Source organism: Labrus mixtus, chromosome 11 (assembly GCF_963584025.1).
Source record: "Labrus mixtus chromosome 11, fLabMix1.1, whole genome shotgun sequence".
Classification (NCBI taxonomy): Eukaryota; Metazoa; Chordata; class Actinopteri; order Labriformes; family Labridae; genus Labrus; species Labrus mixtus.
In genome coordinates, this window is record NC_083622.1 from 10,348,174 (window position 1) to 10,372,463 (window position 24,290).

Sequence of the window (24,290 nt, forward strand, 5' to 3'; positions counted from 1 at the left end):
ATGTGCGGAGGAATGTCATTTAGGGATTCTACAATGTGTCATTCATGTCATGTGTTCATCCATTTCTTCGGATTGTAGGCATCTTTATTTTAGCTGAAATACACTTAAAGACTAACTGCAAGTGACCTAAAACGACTGTGTTAAAGAAAACCCTGAAGTCTTTCAGTTTTTTCTTATAAATGAAAAATGGCAAATATTAGCATGCAGCTTATCAATAAGTCCATTGCGTTAACTGTGCATAATACAGAGAAGAAATATCTTTAAAAGAATACATTTAAAACTTGGTTGGGGGGGGGGGGGAGGACAAAAAACAGACAGACTGTACAATCCAAACCCTCCCTCTGTGATCTACAGCTGACGAGTTTAAAAGCAGTCTGAGCGGCGCAGTGTGCGTGAGCGGCCAGCAGAGGGCAGAGCTGCACAGTGTGAGCTCTCACTTCAGGTTGAGCAGGTTCGCTCCTCTCTGCTGATCAGATTGTATTAGCGCATGAAAAAAAAGGGGGCTGCCAAGGTGCTGTTTTAAAACGTTCTGAGTCTCATCTTCATTAGCAGAAAGTCACACTGTTGGTGAGCAGCAGGTGGGGAAAATAGATTTTTGAATCGTTTGCAACAGAGGTGAGATGCTGGTGAAAAGCAAACCAGAGCTGATCCCATGTTTGAATTGTATCCTACATTTCTAACATTGGTTCATATCATTTCTGACCTGTCATATTGTGGAGAATGTATTTCAATGTATCCTCATATAGTGTAATGTGGTTTAATGTTAATGAATGTTGTACATTTTTTTCACTCTTTACACAAAAGGCCCAATGAGGGACAAGAGTCGGGAATAGCTATAAACTGTCTGTAGCTTCATGTTTTGTGTTGAAAGTATGTTTAATGGCGTCATCCCTATTAAATACAAACATTTAAATTCAAATGAACAAGAGGTGCGGTCAGAAAATCAGCCAAAACATTTGATCTCTTCTTAAAGGGATGACTGACTGCTGGTGTGAGAGTTCTTGTGTGGTAACATTTTTCTTTCAAACGCCACGGATACGAGGCTCAAACTTTGAGTTAAAACAAAAATGAATCTTTCTCCTCACGTCACATGTGATGATGATCGTAGCCTCGTAGTTTAAATTAGCTGCTAAACATGCCCCCCCCCCCCCCCCCCCCCCCCACAATTCATATCTTGAAAATGGGCTTCTTGTAGAAGCTGAACTTGTAAGCTGCAGGCTGCACACACCTGAGCTCAAATGATGTAAACTACACACACACACACACACACACACACACACACACACACACACACACACACACACAGCAGCCTTCATCTTAAGTTTCCTCCCTATCACTCTCTTATTTCTGCGAGGATTCGATCTTTGTGTACTCTGATTGAACTCTGTTTCAACATTTTGTGCAGGACTTCTCTCCTCCATTTTCTCAGTTTTCTCCGCTGCCCAACAGGATCTTTATTAGAGCACATAGAGTGGTTTATTATTAGCAGTGGACGCAGGCCAAAAATGAATCGGCCACTGCCATTACCATAGAAGACATAATTACCATAAGAAATCAATACCCTGCATGCATGCATTATTGGACGAGGTGGAAGATTAAAAAGGAAAGTTTCCCGCTGCAGACCTCTAATAGGAGTTCCATTTTAAAAAAAACCTCAGCCTCATTTTCCAGCTCTTATTATAGTCATATTCCATATCTAACCAGGCTGGGGACTCGAGTGCTTATTATGAAAAAAGGGCTCATTCTGAAAACCACAAATGGGAGCCCTGAAGGATAGCAGTGACAAACACTACACAGTGTACTAATCCTATCTGGCCCCCCGAATCTGCTTGTAGACACTAGAAGAAACAATGAGCCAGACACGAGTCCTCCAAGTGTTTTCATCCCTCCCCCCGGTACACCAGAGGAGGTGGAGGGACAGAGAAAAGGGATGATAGCATTACTCACAATCCATTACCACTCCCTGGAGACGCTCTGCATACAGAGAGGTGGAGGCAGGGAGGGTGGAGGCCGAGAGAGAAAAGAGAGAGAGAGAGAGTGACTGAGAGAAATCTGGTTTTAGAGGGTGTTTGTTTGCTGGAGGGGGCCGGCGGTAAGGCAATATGAAACTTGATTATTCCTTTTCAATAACCGTCTCCAGAGCATCCCGTGGAGACGGCGCAGGTTGCTGATTAGTTCGTCAAAATAATAGAAGGCTCTTGAATAGCCTTGTTAAGATGTCTAACTTTAAGTACAGGCGGCGGCCGAATCATTGTTCGCTCTGAAGCGCGCGATAATGACGGATTGACTGATGCAGAGGGATGTTCCTGCTTCTTTTTTTTTTCTAATCAAGACTGTTTATTTCATAAAGGCAGACAATATACAAAGTGCTGGAGTAACAATACATGAAGATATATACTTTTTAGACATTAATACAGAGTATGTACATATACCATTTACACGTATAGGCATCAGGATGATTTTTTTTTTTTAAACCCTTAAAACTCTTCACGGTGGTGGCCTCTCCTGTCTCAGTTTCAGCTCCATCTGTCCCCCTCCTCCTGGAGTTTCACCCACTTGAATCCATCTGTTGCCTCTAAAAACATCCCACAGAGGCACCTCCCCACCATCTTGCCCCCTTACTGCAGGGCTTTGATTGTGAAGGCCGCATGTTAAACATCCTGAGTGTCGCGGGCAAGGTCACAGGTCGAACATTTGTTCTTTGGACGTATGTTTTTGTTTTTTCTTTCTTCTTCATATTCGACAGCAAGAACAGACTTAAATGTAAACACTCACTTTCACTGCTAATATGTGACATTTGGTTCTTGCTTTTGAAAAATACTCATATGATACAGGCGTCAGAAACAAACAAGCTTTCCCAGGTTTGATTGTACAACTTTGATATCTTATATACATTCAGTAAAAGCCTTTAAATTACCTCCCTTATCAAAACGTACCCAAAATCATTGATTTCACTGTACAAATGACGGTCTGACGTACCCAAATCTGGAAAATGTTCCACTTTTGACTCATGATATGAAGATTCTTCTCTTGTAACCACCTGTAACATTTTCTCATTTCCTCTCAACACGTGTGTCGGCTGTTGAGTCGTATAAAATGAACATCATAAACCTTCACAGGGACATGATAGTCCATCTCACGCCAAGCTACCTGAAGCCCATATACAGTTATTTCTGATCCATGCATGTCCCTCTTCACTGCAGATAAACATGAAACACTTTGGTAAACATTTGACAGGTTTCCAGAGGGCGACGGGGCAGAAATCAGGGGTCGGGGGACGAGTTGGGATATGAGGCAAAACTGCTGTGAAATCAGTAAATGGGAAAACTTGAGACACAAAACCAAGAGGAACCCGTTTGAATGAATAAGCTGTGGTCGGGGAAACGGAATAAAAGACAATAAATGTTAAGTCTCAAATGAAAACCTCGACCTCCCCAACCTCTGGACTCTGCTCCCTGGTCTGCTCTGGGCTCCTTTAGCCCAGGATGTCCAGGTAAACCGGCGGGTTCTTGACCAGAGCCAGCAGGCGGCTGTGGATGTCCTTGATGACCATCCTCTGCTGAGGCTCTCTCTGCCAGCAGCCCTGCATCAGCATGTACACCTCTTTAGGACAGGTTCGAGGCCTCTCCAGTTCCCGACCCTGCGTGATGCATTCAATGGCCTGTTGGGGAGGGCGTGTAAAATAATATATTAGTGGTGTACATTGAGTGTCTATCCATAAAAACTCCACAATATTACAAAACTTCAGACTAAAACATCGGTATCAGTTATTTGTTGTTTCAAAAATTAGCCTCGTGGTAAGTGCATGTGCCCCTTGTACGGAGGCTGTAGTCCTCCAAGCGGGCGGCCCGGGTTCATATCCGACCTGTGGCTCCTTTCCCGCATGTCATTCCCCTCCCTCTCTCCCTCTCTCTCTCTCTCTCCATGATTTCTGACTCTATCCACTGTCCTGTTTCTACAATAAAGGCTTAAATCTTAATACATATTTTTAATTATTGGACCTGAATTTCACAATGGGTGCATCTTTGTTTGTTAGTGTTTCAGTCCTTTTTCAAATTAAGACTTGTGAACTCTTTTCAAGAGTTCATTTGTACTGTGACTAAAAATTGGGTTTTTGTTCTATTGATTTATTACTTTTGGCGTTTTCAACAAAACAACCCGCTTGATAGCGACTTTTCTCCAACCCCAAATTGCATCATGTGGTTTTCAGGACTGACATTTAAAAACATTTTTGCAGGAGAGAGATGCTGCTAGATATTTCATAAAGTCTTTCGAGGTCGAAAGCTTTCAAAAAAAATTGCCAAAGAAATGTTAATGTCCAGATCCTTCGCAAATAAGATCAAAATTAAAACATTCTCAGTGAGTGAGCTAACATGTCCTCAGATAGAACTAAATGCTGCATCAAGGACAAACATTTGATTTAAAAACTTCACATTTGTTGGCACAACAACCTCATTATCTTCAGGCTGGCAGCTCAGCAGAGACCCTGGGCACCAATGAGAGCAGCTCAGCTCTAAATGAGCTTACTATGACCGAGTTTACACGCTCTGCTGCTCAGTGAATAAATCACTGTCGAGGGTGAGAGAGGATTTCACCGCGCTCGTCTTTTGTGACTCACTCAGTCTCTTTCCCGTCGTTAACCTTGGCTCGATTCCGCTGAACACAAGAGTCCAGTCACTCCTGAGCGGCTTCACGCTAAAACACTCAAACTAGTCGCCTTCAAATGGCCACTGTCAGTATTTTGGGATGATTTATCTCTGCCACTGAGTGTTTAGGCAACATGATAATTTCACCTGTCCGTCACAGGCCGAGACAGATTAGATTAACGAAGTTAAAGCTCGTTGGCCCGGGGTAAAAATGAGAGCCCAATCAGATTAGAATTGAGTGGGTGAGAAAAGTGATCTACCCTTCTGTTGAAAGGAGAGAGGGTTTGGGCCTTTAATAGCACCGCTGTGGTCACAATGGAGTCCCACTTCTTGGTGCTCGAGCTCCAAAGGCTAGACTGCTCCGGCCTTAATTACTATGAATGTATTGATTCGTTTAAGAGTGCGGAGCGGAGGGGAAAAAAACTTCTGCAACGTATGCTGCTCTGAAGAATCTACGACAACAAGGACGATGTTTTGTTCTGCAAGTTAAAGATATTTGAAACATTTCAGGCCAGCGTTTACAAAATGACCTGGAAAGGGTTAAAACAGACAAAACATACAAAAAGTGTATGAAACTTCCAACAGCCACTCGGATAGTTTAACATGTCGTTTATTAGAAAGTTTGAAGACTGAATTTCCCCCGGGACTAACAAAGTGTGTCTGATTCTGAAGTGCCACCAAGGAAACTACGTCACACTTTAGCACCTGTCTCTTATACTAAAACACACTCCCTCGCCGTATGGCCCCCCCCCTCCTCCCCCACCCGTCCCTTATTGTTCCAACCGAGTGCAGACGTTTGTAGATCTGATCTCCATGCAGATATGCAGCCCAAAGTTGATTCTGTCCTTATTTAAAAAAAAAAAACAAATTCTTTCATTAGTTTGGAAAGTCTCTGCCATCATGCCTCTACTCACAGCGTCCCTGAGCGTGTGGTGGCAGGGTTAGCAGTTTGACATGGAGGGTTTAACGCGGGAAAAAAACATGTATGAAACAAGTGTTAGCCTCTGAGTGAAACATAAACAAGCTGAGTGATGCAGATTTGTACAATCCTGCAGTTCTTCTAGTGTCCCCTTGAGACTGGCTGCAAGAGCCCCGGAAGTCACTTACACAACACAGCCAAAAAGGTCTATGGTGTGAACACAGAGCACAGAACAACAAACCCAAAGGGAGTTTGACTTCAAACTTTTATCAGACGATAAAACGATACATGCAGAAAGCTCGGGTTTAATTTGCCGAGCTTTGAGGGGGAACACTATCCTACTGAAGACTGGTGACAGTGTTTTCAAGGTTTTATATGTTTTTTGACACTGGAACAGAAATGATTTTCAGAAAGAAAACGATAATATCGCAACAACTGAACAAATCACTTCTTTCTGATTAGCCTGCTTAAGTCTTCTGACTACTCACACTGCAGGTCACACCCGTTCATACTCTGATGGCAGAGGTTGCTATGTAAAGTGACCATCAGTGTTACACATTCATACATTCATATGCTGCCGCCCAAGCAGCGGGAGCAACTCCACAGAGACGACCGACTCTACCACTAAGCCACGGCCACCCCCCGGGTTTTTTTTTTGTGTAATAGCATGCCGTTATCATAAAGCGTTACCGATCAACTTCCCGTCCTAACCCACCTCACTGTTGGACAGCTGGTACCAGGGCTGCTTGCCGTACGTGAAGATCTCCCACAGCACCACGCCGAAGCTCCAGATGTCGCTCTCCGTGGTGAACTTTCTGTACATGATGCTCTCTGGTGGCATCCAGCGGATCGGCAGCATCGTGCGTCCACCCACCTGTGTGTGAAGACGAGGCCCTGAAAGCTTAGATTTAGTTTGACTTGCAGCTGAATGTAAAGCATGAATGCAGTCTTGCATAATGAAAGATTTAAGGTCAAGATTTTGCTACTTGAGTTTTTTTTGTTTTCCAGTGACTCATATACAGTGGAAACACAAACAGATGCTTATTCCTGTTCAACCTTGAACTACCAGTGTTGAGCTTGAAGAGAAGCTCAAAATCAATACCAAGCAGACAATATTGACAATATGAGTTTTATCATCCTAAAGTGCTTCAGCTCAGAGTTTATTAATTCACTTTGAGAAGAGAATAGACTCCATGCAAAAATTTCTTGGCCTGTTTTGGATACACTTAAGAGTTTTTCATCGATGTGGCCTTAATGAGTGGAGTGCATGGAAAACATAACTTCTGAGGGGGAGGACAAACCTCCTCAGTTCAACTCTCAAACTGTGCAGAAACCCAGATGATTAACTTCTCAACGGCCGAAAAAAATGGAATCAAGTGCAGATATATTCATCGCTTGGGTTAAAAATATGCATCAAAAGGATGATGTAGCACCTACAATAAAGAAGTCCACAGCCTACATAAATAACAGATCTACTTCCTTTATGAAGAAGCTGTGTGAGGCAAAATCCGGAAAAAGGTTCCTACTTTCAAGGGTTATTTAGGAGCAATGATGAGGCTTAAAAAGAATATAAAAAAATTGAGTTTATGTGGAAAGCAGTTCCACTAAATGAAAGAAAGCCCTGGTTTCCCTGGACTCATTGCTTTTACCACGAAAAAAATACACATTCTCATCCATTTGTGTGGCAGAAATTTCCCATTAAAATACCATCAAACATGGGCACATTAAAAAGTACAGCTATTCTTAAGGTCAGGGTTTTTTTGTGAGTTTGCTGCAGTGAACCTTTAAACTTTAAAAATGTTCAGTAAAATTAAAGTTATAGCATAACCCATACTTTCCGGCCGCCACTCACCCGATAGTAATCTGTGCTGTAGATGTCTCTGGACATGCCGAAGTCGCCGATTTTGACCACCAGCCCCTCGCCCACCAGACAGTTTCTCGTAGCAAGGTCGCGGTGGACGAAGTGAAGCGATGCCAGGTAGACCATCCCCGAGGCGATCTGCGCTGCGATCTGCAGCATCTGAGGCAGAGTGAGCTGACCCAGCGGGGGCATCTTGGTCTCCTCCAGGATACGGGCGTCAGGACCGTGAGCCCTACGGGTGACACGCAGTGAACATTTGTGTGGGTTTTAGATCAAGGCCGCTTGATTATATTCATCTCTTTGATGATCTAAATGGTATTTCTGCTTTGAAAAGAAGAAGAAGTGAAGTGCAACGTTGTTATGTAGCATCCAGAAAGTGTAGTAAGATCTGTTTAGATCCTTTAAGTGCGAGAAAGAAACGAATACACTTTTGTCAAAAATAAATGTTGCATGGAAATAAAGATTATGAAGTCAAAATCCAACTTAAAGCTCCTGTGGTGGAGTCTTTAGCAGGTAATGAAACTGTATAGCTATATGCGCTACATCCTGGTTCTTTTTAAACAACATCTGCACAGCTGCCCCTTTGAAAGTTTATACACCTCTATTTTCCCCCCCTTGTTTACAGTACTTTGTACTTATTGTTTTTTCTTCACTACAAAGGACAAATGTCATGTTACCGAGGTGAAGTGACAATAAAGTTGACTCTGATTCTGATTCGGAGGTGGAAAAAACTCAAGTAGGGCACGAGTCGTTTCAAGTATTACCGAGTTGTATTTGAAGCTTGAAATCTACAAAAGTAATACTGTCGCTTTTAACGATTTCTAGCTTTTATAAAAATAATAAGTGAAATTTCTCTTCAGTCTCAATCGTTTTGATTCAAACATGTTTGAAGTGGTCTGACTTTTCATGCTAATTTTTGCTAATTGTAACCATCGGATGAGGAAACATTAAAGTTTAATATCGAGCCATGTTTGTGGATCAAGACTCTGCACAATAAATAGTTTTTTATTTCCTGCACTGGAGCTGAACTCCTGACCGCTGTGAAGGGTTACGGCGGCTGTCCTCCGACTACACATTTTGTAAGGAACAGAACATGCTGCCCTCTGCTTGTTCATCTTCGTTGCTATTGGATGTTCAGGTAAAGTACACACTCTGCGATCTGGCTCTCGGTATGTTGGTAACTATGGCATCAACCTTGGTTGACCTGAAGGACGATGACCTCAGCACGCAATCTGCAGAGTGAACATTTCTGACATATATGAGCTCTTGACCACGCCATAATAAAGCCATTTAACGATGAATAGAAAACATGAGGCTTGTAATACGCCTACAATTGATTTGCAATAATGCGATTGAGAGATGCAGAGCTCATCGACTCTCAGATGTTCTCGTGGATCATAAACACCCACTCTCACGTCTCGCTGCGGCCTAAATGAGCAAATCACAGCTGATGTGTCTCCATCCATCCTAATATCTCTCCTCTGCACTTTGTCCCCTCCTCACAAAGGAAGTTGTCTCTGCAATCACTATTAGTTTATCAGGCAGGTGGCAGGGTGGGAAAGCAGCTGCATTGTGGGGGCTGTCGGACGTTTCTCCCCCGTCCTGTCTGCTGGAAATGCGATTTTCCATCCATTGGTGAACATACATCTCAGGCAGAGTTTGTGTGCTGCATGCATGTGTGTGATTTCATCCCCAATCTGTCTCCTGCCAGGGGAGGGGGGCGGGGGGCACCTGGCAGACAGCATCAACTGCGTCTGCTCTGAGAGTTTGTCAGATGGTTTTCCAGGTGCCAAGTGAGCTCTGATAGGTCAACACTCCCGGTCTTCATAACTCCTCCAGCTCCCTCCCTCCCTCACTCCCTCAATTTTCAGTTTCTAAACTTGTTTTCTGATTTAAATGATTGAGAATAAGTATATTTGAGCACATGTTTCAGTCCAGTTGTTATTATGAGCCCATTCATGTATGGTGTCTGTTTGACATATCCGTATTCATATTCAATCTGTGTACGAGGTCAAGGGAACTGTTTCCTGCTCCTGGGCCGAGTTATTAGCTGTGTCTGATATTCAGATAAAAAAACTGAGTTGAACTCTGTTTGCTTTTATTAAAAGGAGCACATCTTGTAATAATATATTCAGGCTGAGCCTTGACATGTCGCTTTATACTCTCATTCTCAACAAAGCAAAGTAAAAAGGAAATAGTGGTGGAAATGATGGACATAAAAAAAGCCACTAGATGATATAAAAAATATAAAAGTGCGGACATGCATTCCTAAGAGATGAGTGTTTACATGTTACTAGTGTCGTCACTATGCATGGAATTAACACCTTGATAAGATTTTGTTTTTAAAAAAAAACAGTATCAAAACCTCTTTTTGTACCACAGTAACAATGAAAATGATTTCCTGGGTAATGTATCTGATTTTAATCACCAACATGGCAGACAGAGCTCGGTGCATTTCTTCTTAAACACACAGCGATCAAAGAAACGCTGAGCGACCACTGAACGACACAGAGGTCAGCCGAGTGGGTTTAACCCTTTAAGTACAGATGAGGTTTGACTTCCACATCTTCCTGCAGCAGCTCAGTATGGCTTTAGAGAATTGTGGTCAACTACCACAGTGTGTTAGAAGGTCTCGTTTGTTTTACAGTTATAAAAGTATCAACATCTAAAAACACTCACACAGTCGAGCAGAGGAGAAAACCACAGTCACTGAACTGAGTCACATTATTTATACAGTTGTTTGTCTTTTTATATTATTGTCTTGTTTTTCTAATTGGTTCAAATCCAACCTGTGGCTCCTTTCCCACATGTCATTCCCCACTCTCTCTCTCTCTCTCTCTGATTCCCAACTCTATCCACTGTCCTATCCCTCCAATAAAGGCACAAAAAGCCCAAAAACAAATCTTTAAAAAAAACTTCAGATTTCAGTATTGCTGAACTATTCATTCATCAAAGCATTTCTGTTAAGTTCACTGTTTTAAAAAATTGAACACATGACTTGAACGCATCATACCATCATTCATACCTGAGAAACCGGTTGAGGTCTCCGTGCCTCATGTACTCAAACACCATGGCAAGCGGCTCTCCATCAGTGCAGACGCCGTAGAAGCGCACGATGTGCTGGTGTTGAAGCACCGTCAGAAGCTCCGCCTCCCTCTGGAAGTCCTGCCGGGTCGACTCGTTGGCGTCCTTTAGAGTCTGGAGACACACAAGGCAAGTGTGCAATGACAAAAAGATCATTTTTTACTGGACTCAAAGTCAAAATAATTACCTTAAATCGAGATGATTTAAAGCAGCCATGAGCAAGAATTAAAAGAAAATGAGTTGTGTTAGAGAAAAATACAAATAAAGATTCTGTTATAGAGGATATGTGTGTATTATTACAGAGGCAGGAATCCTTTTCTAACGATGAGTGATGATGTGTTGTCATTAATGGTACATCTGATTAATGGGATGATAAATCTGAGCAGAGTCAGATTCATGGGCTTGTTTTATTCACTGTGGTTATTCACATTAACCTGCTGTAACCTGAGCTCAGTATTAAACCACCTGGCAGTCCTCTCACTCTAAAACCACAGGATGGTGTATCAGTATATAAATGACTTAAGTATAAGTGCAGTGTACTTACTTTGACACTTGTTGGTGAAGTATCAAGTGCTTAAATTGACATATTTATCACTGGGATATTTTTATCTGAATAAGATAGTGGATCAGCGGAGAGCTCAAACTCAAGTAGGGCAACAAAGGTCCTGAGCAGGGATTGCCCCCTGAAATCTTCCTGATTTTCTTGTTCACACATGCACCTCACAGCAGGAGGCTTATAACTCACTCCACACTGAATGCCAATTTCTACATAGTCCGTCAGCGCCACACACTGTAGTCAACGCTCCTGTTTCCACAGCAAGCGCAGAGGTTCATCTCCGCAGTGCTGCCAGCAGCACCACTACGCTCTGCTCTGTTTCAGTCTGTTTGTGGATGGAGCTCGCTGCAAGCGCGCGCCAAGCTGGACAGAATAGATCAACCCGGACAGGAAGTCGGACAAGGAAAAGCTCAGATCGTCCAGTCAATTTCAAAATAAAACACAATAAAAGGACTCGATTTTCCATCACTTCATCAACATTTAGTCAAATAAGGCACGTGTGTACAGCACTAATGGCTGCGCTAACTCTCCAGAAATATGACCCAGTGTGGCAACGCAAAACTGTGACGCTGACTGAATTCAGCGCGCACAGAACATGAGCAAATTGGCAGTTACGGCTTAAATGATGGCTTCACTAAAGCCTTGTTCAGACCTGCAAAAAAACTCCTTGAAAAGCGCCAGAAGTTTCCGGGGTGAGCTGCATGTGTGAATTCAAACAGTTGAATTTTTCTCTCAGACTTTTTCTGGAGTTTCTCCTGCCAGGCAGTCACCTCGTATTTTACCCGCAGAAGTCCGAATGAGCTGATTTGAAAACGCAGCAGGATATAATTCACCCCAAGTGAGTAGGAGGGGGTTGTTGACGTTTATTCCAGCTATAAGTCTCATGGGCGGTTCTAGGTGGGGGCCAACAGGGGCCAGTGCCCCTGTAGCACTGAGCTTGGTCCCCCCTGTGGCCACCCCTCCAAAAGGAAGAGCCCCCCTAATAACACATACACAGTATTTGACTCAACAACCGGACTCACAATCTAGTATTAAATACTGTCACTGAAACAAATATCAATCATGGTATTTTATGTTGCGGTATTTAATGACGTGCCATTTCAGAGAAATTCCCCCTGAAATTCTCTAATAGTTTTCAGAAGTGCATATATGTGAAAACTCGCCAAAAGTTTTGTGGGGATAAAACCACATGAACAGGGAAAGCTAGCTGTGTCATTTCACTCACCTTGATGGCCACCAGCATCTTGTCGCTGTCTGGGCTCAGGTTTGCACACTCTGCCAGGTAGACTTTGCCAAACGCACCTTCACCCAGCTCCCACTTCAACACAATGTCCTGACGTTTGATATTCTGCACAACTGAACATGAGATACAAAAAGAAAACTCTATGAAATGTCTTCTTACATGTATCTTCTTATCATATTTGCTATAAATATCTCTTGTGTAGTTTCTGTTGTTTAAAATCCTTTTTTGTGCCTTTTGTGATTACTAGATTGTTAAAATTTACTGTTAAAAACATGGACTTGAGTGACCAGAAAAATGCCTTTCCCAAATTCTAAGTCCAACTTTAATCCACTGACATTTCATAAAAGTGTGGGGACTAAGGATGAGTATATTTAGTAACAAACCACATCACCCCAGCAGAGTGTAAACAGGTTTAGCAGCAGCACTCACACATGTCTTTCTCCTTGATGATGCCGCAGAAGTACTGTGGATTCTCTACAAAGCTGGATAAACCAGAGTCTTCATCTGAGGAAGGCGGACTCGTTCCAAAGTTCATGAAACGGAGCGACACAGCCAGGTCGTCCTCAGTGCCCAAAACTGATGAACCTAATGAGAAGTGAAGGCACAAAAACAAGCCAGTGTGAGATATGTAACACCTAATCAGCCTCCAAACAGTTGTGATTGCAGCGGCCATCAACAGAAGCAATTCAGAACCCATTTTTTCCCCCCAATAAATCGTTGTTCTCCGCTGCAAACTCGGTTGCACATTTGTTGGTGCCATGGTGACAGATGATGACGAGCTCTAATAATCACCATCATCAACCATGCAGCAATCAGGCCTCAATGAACAGAAAAATGAAACTTGGAGGAAGAATGGTTTGCCACCCCTGACCATGGTGCATATTAAAGGCCAAACAAGCGGGGCCCAAATTGTAAAACCCCACTCAGCAAGGCAAACCACAGAACCCCCAGAGTCCAACACGGTGGAAAATGGAACAACAAAGAGAGCACGATGGAGGGAAGGAAAAAGGGAGCAGGGTCCACTTAGGCAATCAGGCCCACTTAGGCACTTTGAGAGTGAGAAGGGCAGATGAGTGTGTACGCGTGTGTGTTGGGGGGGGGGGGGGGGGTCTGAGTGAAGCTATACCACGTCTAGCTGTTCCTCCATCTATCCATCCATCCATCTTCTTTAATGGCCCTTACCATGTGGTGAAGGCCAAGGGAGGTTTCTGCCGCCATTCTCCATTCTCCTCAGTAATCAAGGCACAGCGGCTGCCTGTGTGCAAACTTACAGCTCGGTGGAAGTCCTATATTAATGAGTCCCTCATGTACATTACTTTCCGGAAGTCTGACAGAACCTTCTGAGATTTGAAGGAATAACTTGGCAGAACCTTTGATTATGGCTTCTTCCACTTCTCTTGTCTGTCAGCCGTTGGGGGCTGAGACGTCCGTTGAGTCATCCGCACTTGTACTTGCCATTTTGTGTACATAAATGCCTTCACACTGACATTTAAGATAAGATGTGAAGCATTTAAACATATCATGCCAGTGATAATCTTCCGCATGGATGAAATTCACTATTTAAAATAAGAAGAAGAAATGTCAAATGTGATCGTAAAGTACACAAAGGCCTTTTTCGATTGGCTGACGCGATGTACTACATTTACCTGTTCTAACGGAAGTATCCAAATTGAGACGGAAATGTCATCTGCTTGGCTTCATTCACGGATGCACAGCGATAAATCAAAGACAAACGGAAGTTGAATTATCTGAATGACATGGAAAACCAAATTGTATTTCTGGCAAATTCCCCATTTTCAAACGATGAATAATTTCCTCTGAGGTCACTTTTTGTTAAGGAAGCCAAACTTCTGTTTCACGGTCTTACTGCATTGTTGCAGGTTTTCAAAACATGGACAAAGAGAATCTGAAAAACTGAAAAAGTTTCAACACTTCACAATTAATCCGTAATTGAAGGGACATAACGGACATCGTTTTAGGGGGAAAAAATTGTATCAGAAACTAATCATCACTCAACCAATCATTATTTGTATATACCAATTCATAACACGTGTTATCTGGAGATGCTTTACAGCACCCTGCAAGTCTCAGTTAAGGAAAAAAAAGCCCTTTGCAATCTGCTTTGCTGAGCTTAGTTATTGGCCTCATATATAACATCCACACAAGATAGGGGTATATATCCTCCTAGGTAACTTCAACAAAGCTTAGCATACATCCAAAACTTCATAATATGTCTCTCACAGCTTTATTATCCATGCACTAATTCAGAGAGTGTGCACTGACTTACGGTGAATACCAAACTTCGTATTCTGGCCACACTTGTTAATCACCAGAATCATGATGAGGAGGAAAGTGCAGGCAAACACAGCCAGACCCACAGCGACAGACACCTGTTCAAAGTAGAAAAAAAAGACACATTTTCAAATTATCTTACTGACATTATTGGTTAAATTGGTTAAATTTGTACTGGGAATGACATGCAAACGTACCACAAACACTCGACTCTCGGGGTTCTCTGTGACGTCCATGTTTGATTTGTTTGTTGGAACTGAGACGCAGAAATGACACATGTTAAAGAAAATATAGTGTTTAGAAGCCATGCTGAGATTTTAAGTGAAGTAAAAATCGTTCAAAGACTTACTTGGAACAACGTCAGGGACTGGCATATGGGAGGAAAGAAAAAACACAATCTGTAATCTGTGCTATACTCAAGGATGTTCTGACCGGTTATTGACTCATCAGACAGTCACACAAAGACTTTTTCAAAAGTCAACTTTGAGCTGATGCAGTCTGAATGAATACTAAGTATGCTACAATGATTTCACTGTAATGTTTCTAGATCTGATCTGATCTTTTTTTAAACACACCTTATATAAATTCAGCCACCAGGGGGCTCTTAATCAAAATATGACGTTGAGGCTGGCGAGGAATCATGGGAGTGATTCTCTCTGCAACCCAACTCCACAACAAAAGAATCTCAGAAACTCACCTGGAATTATCCCCTCAGGATCTTCGAAGGGGTTGATCATAAACATCCCATTGGCTGTGGCCTCCGCCCGTCCCAGTTTGTTCTCCACGATCAGAGTGTATTTGCCGTTGTTGAAGTGTGTGGGCTTGTTGAGGAAGAGACAACCGTGCTTCACTGATCCGTCAGCTGTGTCCGGGATGAGCTGAGTGTACGTGTACCTGCTCTCCTTTAGTTCTTTGCCGTTCCAGAGCCACATGATGGTCGGTTCAGGGTTGCCATCCACCGCAAAGGGAAAACACCAGTGATGCTGCGGCACAGCATCCCACAGGAAGAGGATTTTGACTGGAACTGCAGGAAGAAGAGAGATTTGAGGGTTAAGGGGTGTTGACTTTGACAGGTATAAGATATACTTTATCAATCCTGTGAGGGGGGAAATTCAGTTTTACACTCTGTTATCGAGACATGCTTCTCACACATAGGCTGAAATACACACACATGCACAAACAGGATCCTATGGACATGCACTAACGGAGAGATGTCAGAGTGCATCTCTTTCCAAACCCAACATGGTCGCAGTAGAGTCTGAGTCCGCTCAAGGGGTCTGCCTGTTAAAAGGAAGTTTTTCCTTGCCACTGTTACTTTGGCCCTGTGATTGACTGGCGACCAGTCCAGGGTGTAAGCCCGCCTCTTGCCCAATGACAGCTGGGATCAGCTGTAGCCCCCCGTGGCCCCAACGGGAAAAGCGACATGGATAATGGATGGATGGAAGGTTACCCCAGTTGGGCCACCCCAGTAAAAAAGTGTCTGGACGCACCCCTGTGTAAAGAGGCTATTGGATCCATTGGGCACATACACATTCCCCTAAACGTCTACATTAAATGCTACGATTACATGCTGAATGTGCACCTTGATCATGTGTAACGCTCGGTGAAGTTTCCCTCTGAGTTTCCATGAATCAATGTTCTCCATCTGTACTGCAAACCTGTGCTGACCTGCTATGAATAATGAATCCTGGTCGTCTTCGTGCCCCCGACCACAAAAAGCTACCTGGAAGCTCCTCCGGACATCGAGTAACAGGAAATGGCCTCGTCTAGATCGAACAGAGCAGAGACCCCTCGCGCTGCTCTTAACCCATGACCCAGCCTCACAAAGTGCTGCGCTAAGGGGGACACCGAGGCATTTGTCTCGCCTTGCTGAAGTCTGTTACACTGAGTGAAAATAAGCGCTGTTTATCACATTTAACAAATTATCCATTAACAGCCCCCACTAATCTTACACAAGCTTTTTCTCTGCAGGGTTTAAAAGGAAGGCTGGAATTATGTTTAATGAGCCGGCCAGTTTTTTAGACCTCACGGCAGACAAAAAAACATTTTGGAAAAAAGGAAAAAAAGTGTATTCACAAATTGATTCCTGGCTTCAATACAAAATATTAACGTCTTTTATGATGGGTATTCATAAAGATACTAATTTTCCTTTTAACCCGAAAGATAAAAAAAAAATGACTTTGCAAAAAAAACACCAAGTAGAAAGGCTCTTTTATGAGAGGGAACCCACACGAGTGCCACGAATCAATGGCACAGAGAGCCACTCAGCAGTAAACACCCACTGTTCTGGGAGGTAATTAAGAGTAATTAAAGGGCTAGCGGTTAACGAGTGTCCGTCCACCAGGGGGGCTGATGTTGATAGATTAGCTGCACTAACGCATTTACAGACTGCCAATCACTGCGGATGAAGCGATTTTCCGGAGTAGGAGGGAAAAGTCCATTAGCACAGGCTCAAATCAGATCTTCACGCGGGTTATCAGCCCCATTTTCCTGACGTTCATTATCTGTCCCTTGATGCTTGTGCATTTGGCTCCAGCTGATTGGCGGCCCTGCTCTTTTTGGCTTTATTTTCTAATGAGTGTCACTGAGTTGCTGATATATGAGATTGTTTGGGCAGTATTTCTCTTCAGTAATGTATCACTAATGCATCTGACTCCGTTTTCTGTGGGACCGCTGGGTGCTGTCATTCTTTCGGTTTGCGCCAGCCTCCCGATGCACTAATGCATCCGAGAGGAGACAACAACAGCAAACCTCCAGGGTCAAGCTGCAACTGTAATTCAGGAGTGCAGTGTATGTGAGGTGAAGGAGTTCTTTAAGAGCGAGGCGAGGAAAGTTCACTCTCTCTTTTTGTCCCCTCATTGTATCCCTGCGTTTAATGGCGAGCCATACCTGCAGCACTTCACTCGTGATTTTAACACTTCTCACCGGCCGCCAGAGTGAGTGGCAGATGACAAAGAGCACCATTAGAAGCATGGTGGGTACATGCTCGTATTTGGAGAGGGGGCATTTAGAAGAGATCAGTGCAGAGCATTTTCCTTTTTCTCTGCCTGTCCACCCTGCCTGCACTCGAGAAATGGCCCCGGTGTGCTCTCGCCCTAACCTCCATTAAGCCCCGACGACTAGTATTGAGCCTGTGAGCTTTCAAGAGTGTGTTTTTTTTTTTTTTTTTTTTTTAAGGCACTTACACTCAATGTCCAATTGCTCCATATCCTCCCCTGGCCCGGCTTGGTTCTCGGCCTCGCAGGTAAGGTTGTGCAGGTTGTCGCTGGAGGAAACATTGGTGAGGAAGAGGTCCACATGTAATTTGAAGCCGTTGACTCTCTCCTGCAGTAGCAGACAGCGCACACAAAGAGCAAAAGGAGGTTAATGCAGATGTGTCACAGCTTCATATGGATCACTTAGAGGTATTTGCAGGTTATAGGATGAAAATAAGATCAGATTTACTATTCTACAGATCAATAGAGCCAAACACCAAACTTTATTTACACAGCTTAAAGCGCAGCTAGAGTGCAGGAAGAAGAGCAGATAGAAAAGGACAGGTTAATTAAAATAAAAGTTTTTTGAAAATCTACACACAGACAAAAAGTCCCTGTAGAGGTTTGCCCTCGGACAAATGCAGCTATACGAGCAACAACACTCAGACACTGTTAAAAGCCAGTGAGAGTGAAAGTGCATTTTAAAGTTGAAAGCATCAATAAAGAGAGATCAAATAGAGCGAGGGGGGGTTTCATGTTTTTTTTGGGAGGCTATTGAGCAAATTCTGACATCCTGGACGACGAGGGGGATGAGAGATCTCAGGCTTCACAGTGATGTGCTGGAGATACACAGAGCCATTGGACAAATGAGAATTTAAACTCAATTTGACAGCCAAGAGGAAATGAAGGCAGGTTCGAATTGTATTTCTTTCATTCTCTTGTCATTTTTCAGGTATGACTGTGTAGGCCTTGCTTTTTTTTTCTCTTTTTGAACGTCAAGTTGTTTGTGTCATTGAAGAGTTTTGTTCGTCTGTCTGCCTGACCCTCTCTGCAATAAGCAATTATATTTGTTACAACTGAAGACTTCAGATCCTGGATGACAATTAAGATCCAAGGTGAGATCAGATAAATCAGGATTTTAGCTTCACCAGCAGAAACAATCTAGGGTTGGTTTTTGTTTTATTTTTCACAGTACAAGTTGATGAAAATATCGACTTTCACCTGCAGATCTTTAGTTTTTCAGAGATTTTGTACAGAGAATGAAAGGTTGGATGTTTTTTATTTTTTCAAGTTTAGAGGAAAAACAAAGCAAATCTCCTGGGTTTGCAAAAAAATGTAACGTTTGTTCAAGCTGGGTTTTAGGTGTGGAGTCAATTTAATTTACCTGCATGCTCATCACAAATGTGTCTCCATGTGGCTTTACAATCTGTGCAATATATAACAACCTATATCCTTAAATTCTCAAGTTTTGTTACAGGAAAAACTCAAAATCTTGAAAAGAGGGAATTGGAAAAGAAAGCACAAAGCAGGGATTGCTCTTTCAAGATGGACAGATGACGTGCGTACAGAATAAAGAACATTATCTTTGAATTATCTAAATGTCATGAACGTTTACTGTAATTTTGACTCTACCTGTGTTAAGAAGCGGGAGCGGAGTTTCTCGGTTCTCCATCTCACATTGGGAGTTGGGCTTCCCGTCACGATACACTCAAAAGTCAGGTTTCCTCCTTCTTGAATCTTGTCTTTGGATCTGGAGTAGATCTTCACCTCGGGCAGACCTGAGAGCAGCAGAGGAGACAGCATAGAGCTCAGGTCACTGATTTGATGGTAACACTAATACTAGAGCTGAGTTGTTTTTTTTTGATTAGTAGTACGAGTGGTTCTAAGAAACAACGCTCCAGGTCTCTCATATGTTTCCTGGCAACAAGATGTTCCAACATGTTCCTACTGTATATGATTAAAGCAACAATGCTGAGCGGATTTCTGCCCTGCCTTTCTCTCCTTTTTCTTTTTTAAGCTTTATTAAGAATGTTTTTCTTTTTCCTTTTCCAGCAGATTGGATAAAACATTTTTATATCTCATTCAGCAGAGGCTTTGAAAACAACTTTAAAGTGACAAAATGAAGGTTAAACATCGGAGTAAAGTAACAATAAGCAGAAATATTTTGTCATTAGATTTGATCATATTTTGAATGCTTTGCACATCTTACTGGAAACATGCATGACTGATAGATAAATAAATTAGAGTATTATACAGTGCATTCTACAGATATCAAAACGAAAGGCCAACTCACTGCAGTTTTCTATCACCAAAGAGTTGAGTGGTACTTCCAATTCGTTGGAGAAACAAGACAACATCTGAGTATCCACGTCACCGCGTTCACTACGCTGCCACTCCTGGAGCCAGTGAAGGTCACACGAGCAAACGAGAGGGTTGTCCCTCAAAACCCTGAAGAGAGAAAGAGAGGAACATCAGCTCTCCCCTGGCTGGTAACATTGACAGTTTTCACACGTGGTAAAGAAAAGTGAATCCACAAGAAGTTAATCAATAATAAACGATTCGAAAAGAACATGACAGTGAGCAGAAAAGAGAATCTCACATCAAGTTTTCCTCAATACTACCAGCTGTGTTCTGCCCTGCCAGCCAATGTTAGGCTAAAGTCGGGCTATAAAATTCGACTGCTTGCGTTCACACATGCAGCTAACCCCCAAAATATCATTTTCTGAAGCTCTGTGCATGTGTGAAAACACCATTATTTGCCTTTTAAACATTGCAATATCCTCCCCCCCCCCCCCCCCCCCCCCCCCGCCTCCAGTCTCTTCAATAGCAGGAAAAACAACAAGCAGAAGTAATTTTTCAGATTATGTATTCAATTTAATACCAAATTGAACGCCTTTTAACTAATCAAATACTGAGGCGTGGCTCTAAACTTTAAACTTCGACGCTGAAGGTACACCTCTAATGTTGGATTTGCATCTGCAAGGTACCAGTGTCCAACAATAAATATGGGTCATGTTGCTAAACTCACAAAAGAAAAAGCTCCACGAAAAATATTACAAATTTTAGAACGCTTGTCCATCAATTTGGCCGCAGCCTAGTCAGAGTTCAGCACCAAAACTACCAGATTTGGGAAGTGAAAATTGAAGAGTGTGAAGTTATGGACAACATTTTTACGTCTTATTCTTATAAGGAGGCAGTCTAGAGCTTTGTTGTCACTTGGGTGAAAGTCCTGTACCAGACAAAATCCAGGGATGCCTCTCTTGTATTTGACCTATGGATTTTATTGGCGCCGGAAACAATATGAAGTAAAGAATGTCCAGTATGTTGCTAAAAGGGAACCCAGTTTGAAGCCTTTGACCACTGACCGAGCATATTTGATAAGTTGGCAGCAAGAACCAGCTGATACATTTGACATCTTCATTTGAAAGAGTTTCATATCATCCATAAATGCAAATCTTACAGTGTCCAAATGTTTGAAAATGAAAGGTCAAGTTCCTAAAAATATTGTTGGCAACCGACAACTTTGAATGAAGACTAAATGTACCGATATTACCACTGATACTGAACAAGTGAGCTGGTCACAGGCAGTGGCAGATTGAGGTGCTTTTTGTGCCCCTTCTGTCGCCGTGGAGCCCAGTCAGTCAGATTATTTCCTCTTTTAAAGCCAACTTGACCTCCTGGGTATTAGAAAACGTATTTGAGTGATTGAGAGTGGTCTCATTATGAATGTGAAGTCACTTAACAGGTTGAGCAGCGGGAGAAAATGAAACACCCTCCAGGAGATGTGTTCGAGGAAGTTGGATGCCAGGTTCCTACGAGACAGAAGAAAGAAGAGAAAAAGAAACAGGAAATATTAACAACATTTGATTAACTGTTCAATGGATAAACAGAATGTTACAACCTGTGGTTTGAAAAAGCTAAATGTGGTATCAAGCTTATCTTTACTGTATTAGATGCTAGTGTTGTACAACTCGGTCTTGTTCTCAAGTGACCAGTCTTGAGTCCACTTTTTGAAGTACTCGATCTACTGTTTACTCGGAACTGAAAGCATTTTTACTCTTACTTGTCTCGATCTCAGACTGGGCGTACTCAACTTTATATCAAGCCCGATCAAAACCACCACTGAAAGACTATTTGTCCACATCATTACTGTGATTAGAAGGAAAATGGCTCTTAGAACTAAAGTTACAAATAACTTTAGTTCATTTGTGGTTAGATTTTTATCCCATTTATGGCCGCAACCTTGCCAGCGTTACGGTGAGTGACACGCCCCATGCACACAAGTTGATTATTTTTCAAAGATATTTATGGTCTTGGTCTTGTCTTAGTCTCGCCCTGTCTTGGTCTTGGTCTTGGGCTTGACTCGGTCTTGATCCCTAAATATCTTGGTCTGGTCTCGGGTATGTCTTGGTCTCGGTTACTGTGGTCTTGACTACAACACTACTAGATGCACAAATAGCTGTTTTTTTAAGCCTTTGTAATGTGAGTATATGACTTTTGCAAACCAACATCTCCTCATATGTTCCTTTAAGGCCGATGATATATCTTACATGATAAAATATAAAACTATTGGCAGCCTAAATGGAAGAAAAACCAAAGTAAAAATGTTCTTTTCATTGTTGTAATCTCGTGCTGTTGTGCCGTTGAGTCACACTGCGGTTTGATTGCTCACTTTCGGAGCAATGCTTACCTGCTTTGAATTATTCTCGGTGGAAAACGTTAATGCATCCAAATGGGTTCTGATCAATTACCTGGCAAGTATTTCTCACCAGGCAGGAGCAGCATTCACAAACGGCTCCAGCACACCTCTCTCTCTCTCTCTCTCTCTCTCTCTCTCTCTCTCTCTCTCTCTCTCTCTCTCTCTCTCTCTCTCTGTTCGCGTAGTGTTCAGTACATTAGGTGATTAGTCCAGAGACACAAACAGTTCTCATGAAGGACGCTGCTCAGCTTCACAGACTGAACAACTCAGAGTTTCATCTAAGGGGAAAAGTTTTAATTTTCTGTCTTCAGAAAGAGAGGAGTTCTTCTAAAAAAAAAAAAAACCAAGAGGCAATGTTTGTCCTTCTGGCAGTCCATCACTGGAAACAATCAGAATCAAAGAACTTCTGGTAACAGCTTTGCCAACAATTATTGTGGAAGATAAATGAATCTGACTTGTCTTTCTCGATGGTATCGATCTCAAGGTCTAGAGCTGCTGCTAATGCCAGAACAGGATTACACATTGTTTACACGTTTTCTTGGTTGTATTTTCTTGAATAAAGGAAAGTAAGCATACTAACATATAACATATATAACATATAACTAACAAAAATATCAAATGGTCACTACTGAGGGAAGTGGGAGTACACTTTGGTAACCTAGCAACAGTAAGCAGGTGAGAAACGCTCTGAAGCAGAGGTTGTGGGCGCCCCCCAGCGCAAAAAAACAACGTCAGTGGACACAGGTTTTATGTTAATTGTCTCAACAAATTTTGGATTAATTGCAATCAAACTTGGTACAAACACCATTTGTTTTTGAGCCTGTGTTTTTGTGCCTAACCTCAGCCTTCAGAGGCAACTGGAAATGCAGCAGCCTATTATCGTTGTTTAATGTTAAAAAAATAGGTAAATCTAACATTTTAAACAACATAATCCTACATCTAAAAAATTATAAATGCCAAGCCTTCAAAATCCTGTGATTGATGAATGCTGCATATCCTTTTGTCAATCCTCTCAGGCTGATAAAATATCATCACAGAGGTTCTCAAATGATCCTAAGACAGCCAAGAAACCAGACTGTAAATAAAAACCTCCCTCAGAAGATGACACAAAGCCACACTGGGGAGCGAATGCATGGAAGCCAATACATATTCACTCCGGCAGGGCCAAGGGTTCAATTATTTGTTTTCCTTGCTCCCAAAAGTTCATGTCAGATGGGTTAGCCATTGGGGCTTATCCATTACCAGCTCGATTCCTGCTCGGATCCACAAGGGGGAGGGGGGGCGGGAGAGAAGAGGAGAGGAGAATCAGGGACAGCAGCTCATTTTCTGTTTGCCGTCTTTAAACTGAAAGTAATTTTGTAAAGACGATTCGTTTCAGGGAGGATTGTGGGTAAAGAAAATGACAAATGGAGAAAAGCTAAAGTGGGGTCCCCTGTCTAGTTTGGTTATATTCTGTCCTTCTTCATCTTAGAAACACATCAATCACATCAATCCCCCCCCCCCCCCCTAGCCCACCCTCTCCCTCCACAGTGAAGTATTGATTAAGTGATAATGGACCCTTAGTGGAGTGTATTTATTATGCATCAGTTGTCGATAATCCGCCAAAGTGAGCGAGTAAAAGGTGACTGGTGGATGTCTTCTCCAATTTCTCGAGCTCACCCCGCCTACAACCACGAAACTCAAGTCCTCAAAAGCCGCCTCCTGTCTCTCAGATAAACAACATCGGACATGTCGCACACGCTCAGTAAAACGACGAGGACAAGATGGTTGCGATAAAGGTCTGCTGCTGTTGACTAGACAGATTTAAAGCCTCCAGTCAATCAGTCTTAAGAGAACGTTTTTCATTGTTGGGCCTGGATTCTAAAATGAAACCGTTTTTTAGACAAATGAAACACCAAAGCTTTAAATATTTGTTTACATTTTAAACAGTAAAACAACGATTGGAAGATTGGAAAAAGGCTGCTAGCTAATTTTTTTTTAGATAATAAAGGGGAGACCTTTTTCCGTAGTAGGTT

At 42.5% G+C, this 24,290-nt stretch overlaps 1 protein-coding gene across 1 annotated transcript in view; it reads right to left on the bottom strand.

The window, feature by feature from the left end:
* Positions 1–2,295: 2,295 nt before the first annotated feature.
* Positions 2,296–24,290, bottom strand: part of ntrk1 (neurotrophic tyrosine kinase, receptor, type 1) — a 31,029-nt gene continuing 9,034 nt past the window's right edge. The window contains exons 4-17 of the mRNA XM_061049941.1: positions 21,320–21,388; positions 19,870–20,024; positions 19,209–19,354; positions 17,787–17,925; positions 15,299–15,625; positions 14,951–14,968; positions 14,799–14,857; positions 14,597–14,699; positions 12,739–12,894; positions 12,292–12,422; positions 10,452–10,624; positions 7,418–7,658; positions 6,281–6,439; positions 2,296–3,661 (exon numbers count right to left, since the gene is read on the bottom strand). Coding sequence (XP_060905924.1) covers positions 3,476–3,661; positions 6,281–6,439; positions 7,418–7,658; positions 10,452–10,624; positions 12,292–12,422; positions 12,739–12,894; positions 14,597–14,699; positions 14,799–14,857; positions 14,951–14,968; positions 15,299–15,625; positions 17,787–17,925; positions 19,209–19,354; positions 19,870–20,024; positions 21,320–21,388 — 2,062 coding nt within the window. The 3' untranslated portion in view covers positions 2,296–3,475. The remainder of the gene's footprint in view (positions 3,662–6,280; positions 6,440–7,417; positions 7,659–10,451; positions 10,625–12,291; positions 12,423–12,738; positions 12,895–14,596; positions 14,700–14,798; positions 14,858–14,950; positions 14,969–15,298; positions 15,626–17,786; positions 17,926–19,208; positions 19,355–19,869; positions 20,025–21,319; positions 21,389–24,290) is intronic.